Raw genomic sequence first — 2,500 nt, 5'->3', positions numbered from 1 at the left:
GTAACGTTGTTGTTGTTTTTCTTCCCCAGCTGGAGACGTTCCCGGGTCGCGAGGGAACCTCTGTGCCTCAGCTGACCGATGGCGTCGTCATGGCAACCGTCCTTCACCAGATGTGAGTACTCTCCCGGTCTCGGAATCGGACTCTACTTCCTCTTTCTTCTCCTTTTTTCCTGGTCTCCCTCTTCTTTTCCTACCGTCCCTCCTCCTCTTTCTTCCCGTTTCTCCTTCCTCCTCCTCCTCCTCCTCCCCCTTCTCTCCTTCCTCCTCCTCACACTTCTCTCCTTTCTCTTCCTCCTCCCCCTTCTCTCCTTTCTCTCCCTCCTCCTCCTCCCTCTTCTTTTCCTTCTCCTCCCCTCTTCCTCTTCTTTCTAGCCTTTATCCTCCCTTCTTCATCCTCCTCCTCTTCTCTCCTTCCTCTCCCTCCTCCTCCCCCTTTCCTCCTTCCTCCTCCTCCTCCCCTCCTTCTCTCCCTCCTCCTCCTCCTCCTCCTCCTCCTCCTCCTCCTCCTCCTCCTCCTCCTCCTCCTCCCCCTCCTCCTCCTCCCCCCCCCTCCTTGTCTTCCTCCTCCTCCTGTTCCCTCTTCTCTTCATCGTCCTCCTCTTCCCTCTTCTCTTCATCGTCCTCCTCTTCTAACCCTCTCCATTCTCTTTATTGTCCTCCTCCACAAACCCTCCCCCTTCTCTTCCTTCTCCCCCCTTCTTCCTCTTATTTCTATCCTTTATCCTTCCTTCTTCATCCTCCTCATCTTCTCTTCCACCTTCTTCTCCCCTCCCTCCTCCTCCTACCCTACTCCCTTTTCCCTTCCTCCTTCCCCCCTCTTCCTCCTCCTGTTCCTCTTCCTCTTTCTCTTCCTCCCTCTTCCATTCCATACTCTTCTTTGTTTTCAATGCTTGTCATGTGTTAATGTGTGAGAGTTTCCGTAAATGTGTTCAAGCGAAGGGAGCAGTGTAGTTTGTTCTCTCTGCTGGATGCCGAAGACGCGTTATCATTCCTTATGGTGACCTGCACAGTTCGATTTCCTTATCTCACCACCGCGTTATCAGCCTAATGCCAGTATGACTCATGCACGAGTCACCACACCGTTATTTTGTAGACGAATTGTGTGTCGGCATTTGTTTGTTTGTGTGTTCCGACGAGAGGCTCTATGGCCGCGGCACGATCAGGTGTTGATGCCAGCGTCATGTGACAAGATGTTGGCATCCGCAGCTGACGATCACCAGGTGGCGTCGCAGGCCATCGGCGGGTGACGGCGTTCGGCCCGGCAGACACACCGGGTTGATGTGGAGATGTATGCTTCGGCGGTGTTAGATTGGGGGATGTGACGTGGTATGAGTGAATGTCACGGGGTGAGACAAGCAAGACCGCGGAGAGGTCACTTCTCGGCCAACAGGTGACATGACCTGGGCAGCCGTAGAAGTGCCGGCGAGGTGGCACTCTGCGCGTTCAGCCTCGCTCGCCGTCTTGTCTGGGAACAGCCTGCGCGATGCGTCACCTCTGAACGAGCTCAGCGGTCTCGGCATAACCGGCTGGCTCAGGAACGCCTGCCCACGAAGCACTCAGTGGCTTAGCACCTGGCCGAGCTGCTCCCGGCGGGGCTTAAGTGCGTACTGCGGCGGGGAGTGGGGGCGTAACGTAACACCTCGCCGTGCTGTTCCGCTCCCCGACTTCCTCCGTTACCCGGCTGGTGTCACAGTTGCGGCGTCGGCGGTGGCGTAGCATGTCCTTCCCGCACGTCGTTAGTCGTTGCACTTTTGCTCTTCCGCATGCCTCGCCCTCTCGTCACCGCCGCTCGCTTTTGTTCCCGGCGCGCCTGCGGTTTTGCTGCAGTACTTCTCCGGCCCGCGGGCGGTTTGGCTTTTTTTTCGGTCATTTGCTCGGGTGCGTACTCAGTTGCTGGTTTACTCACCCTTTGTCTATTTTTACGTGAATGGTTACTCTACGGAATCGGTTTTGTGTACTTGGGGATTTAATTCCGATTTACACGTTGGCCTCCTTGTTTGGATTCCCCCCGTTCTCGCTGCACGATGACACGTTAACAGCCCACACGAGCGGAATCATGATGATGCAGTGGTGGGGGAGGGGGGGGGCTGCGTGAACAAATACCGCCTCATGTGACCAGGCTCCTTTGTGCATTAGTATCGCCTCTCATTAAGCAGTTTCCCGCCTACCCCGCCTCCAGGTGCGCGATGGGCTAGGTGGAGGAGGAAGGAGGGAGAGGGAGGTGGGAGGAGGAATGAGGGAGGAGAGAGGATAAAGATTAGGAGTAACAGAGGGAGAGAGAGAGAGAGAGAAGAGAGAGAGAGAGAGAGAGAGAGAGAGAGAGAGAGAGAGAGAGAGAGGAGAGAGAGAGAGAGAGAGAGAGAGACAGAGAGACAGAGAGACAGAGAGAGAGAGAGAGAGAGTGAGAGAGTGAGTGAGAGAGAGAGAGAAAGGTGCAGAGATTGAAGAGAAGGAAGATAGGGATATGGTAGGGGGAGGGGTTAAGGTGAGAGAAGAGAGT

The 2,500-nt window shown here is 55.5% G+C and overlaps 1 protein-coding gene across 2 annotated transcripts in view; it reads left to right on the top strand.

Annotated features, from left to right (window-relative positions):
• The window catches only part of LOC113830518 (hook microtubule tethering protein), a 159,927-nt gene that overhangs the window by 5,657 nt on the left and 151,770 nt on the right, over window positions 1-2,500 (top strand). For both annotated transcript variants that reach the window (XM_070126397.1, XM_070126396.1), the window contains exon 2: window positions 30-112. In XM_070126397.1, the coding sequence (XP_069982498.1) occupies window positions 30-112 (83 nt within the window). The remainder of the gene's footprint in view (window positions 1-29; window positions 113-2,500) is intronic.

Source organism: Penaeus vannamei, chromosome 10, assembly GCF_042767895.1.
Source record: "Penaeus vannamei isolate JL-2024 chromosome 10, ASM4276789v1, whole genome shotgun sequence".
NCBI lineage: Eukaryota > Metazoa > Arthropoda > Malacostraca > Decapoda > Penaeidae > Penaeus > Penaeus vannamei.
The sequence above is the reverse complement of the archived record's forward strand: the minus strand, read 5'-3'. Positions and strand labels throughout refer to the sequence as shown.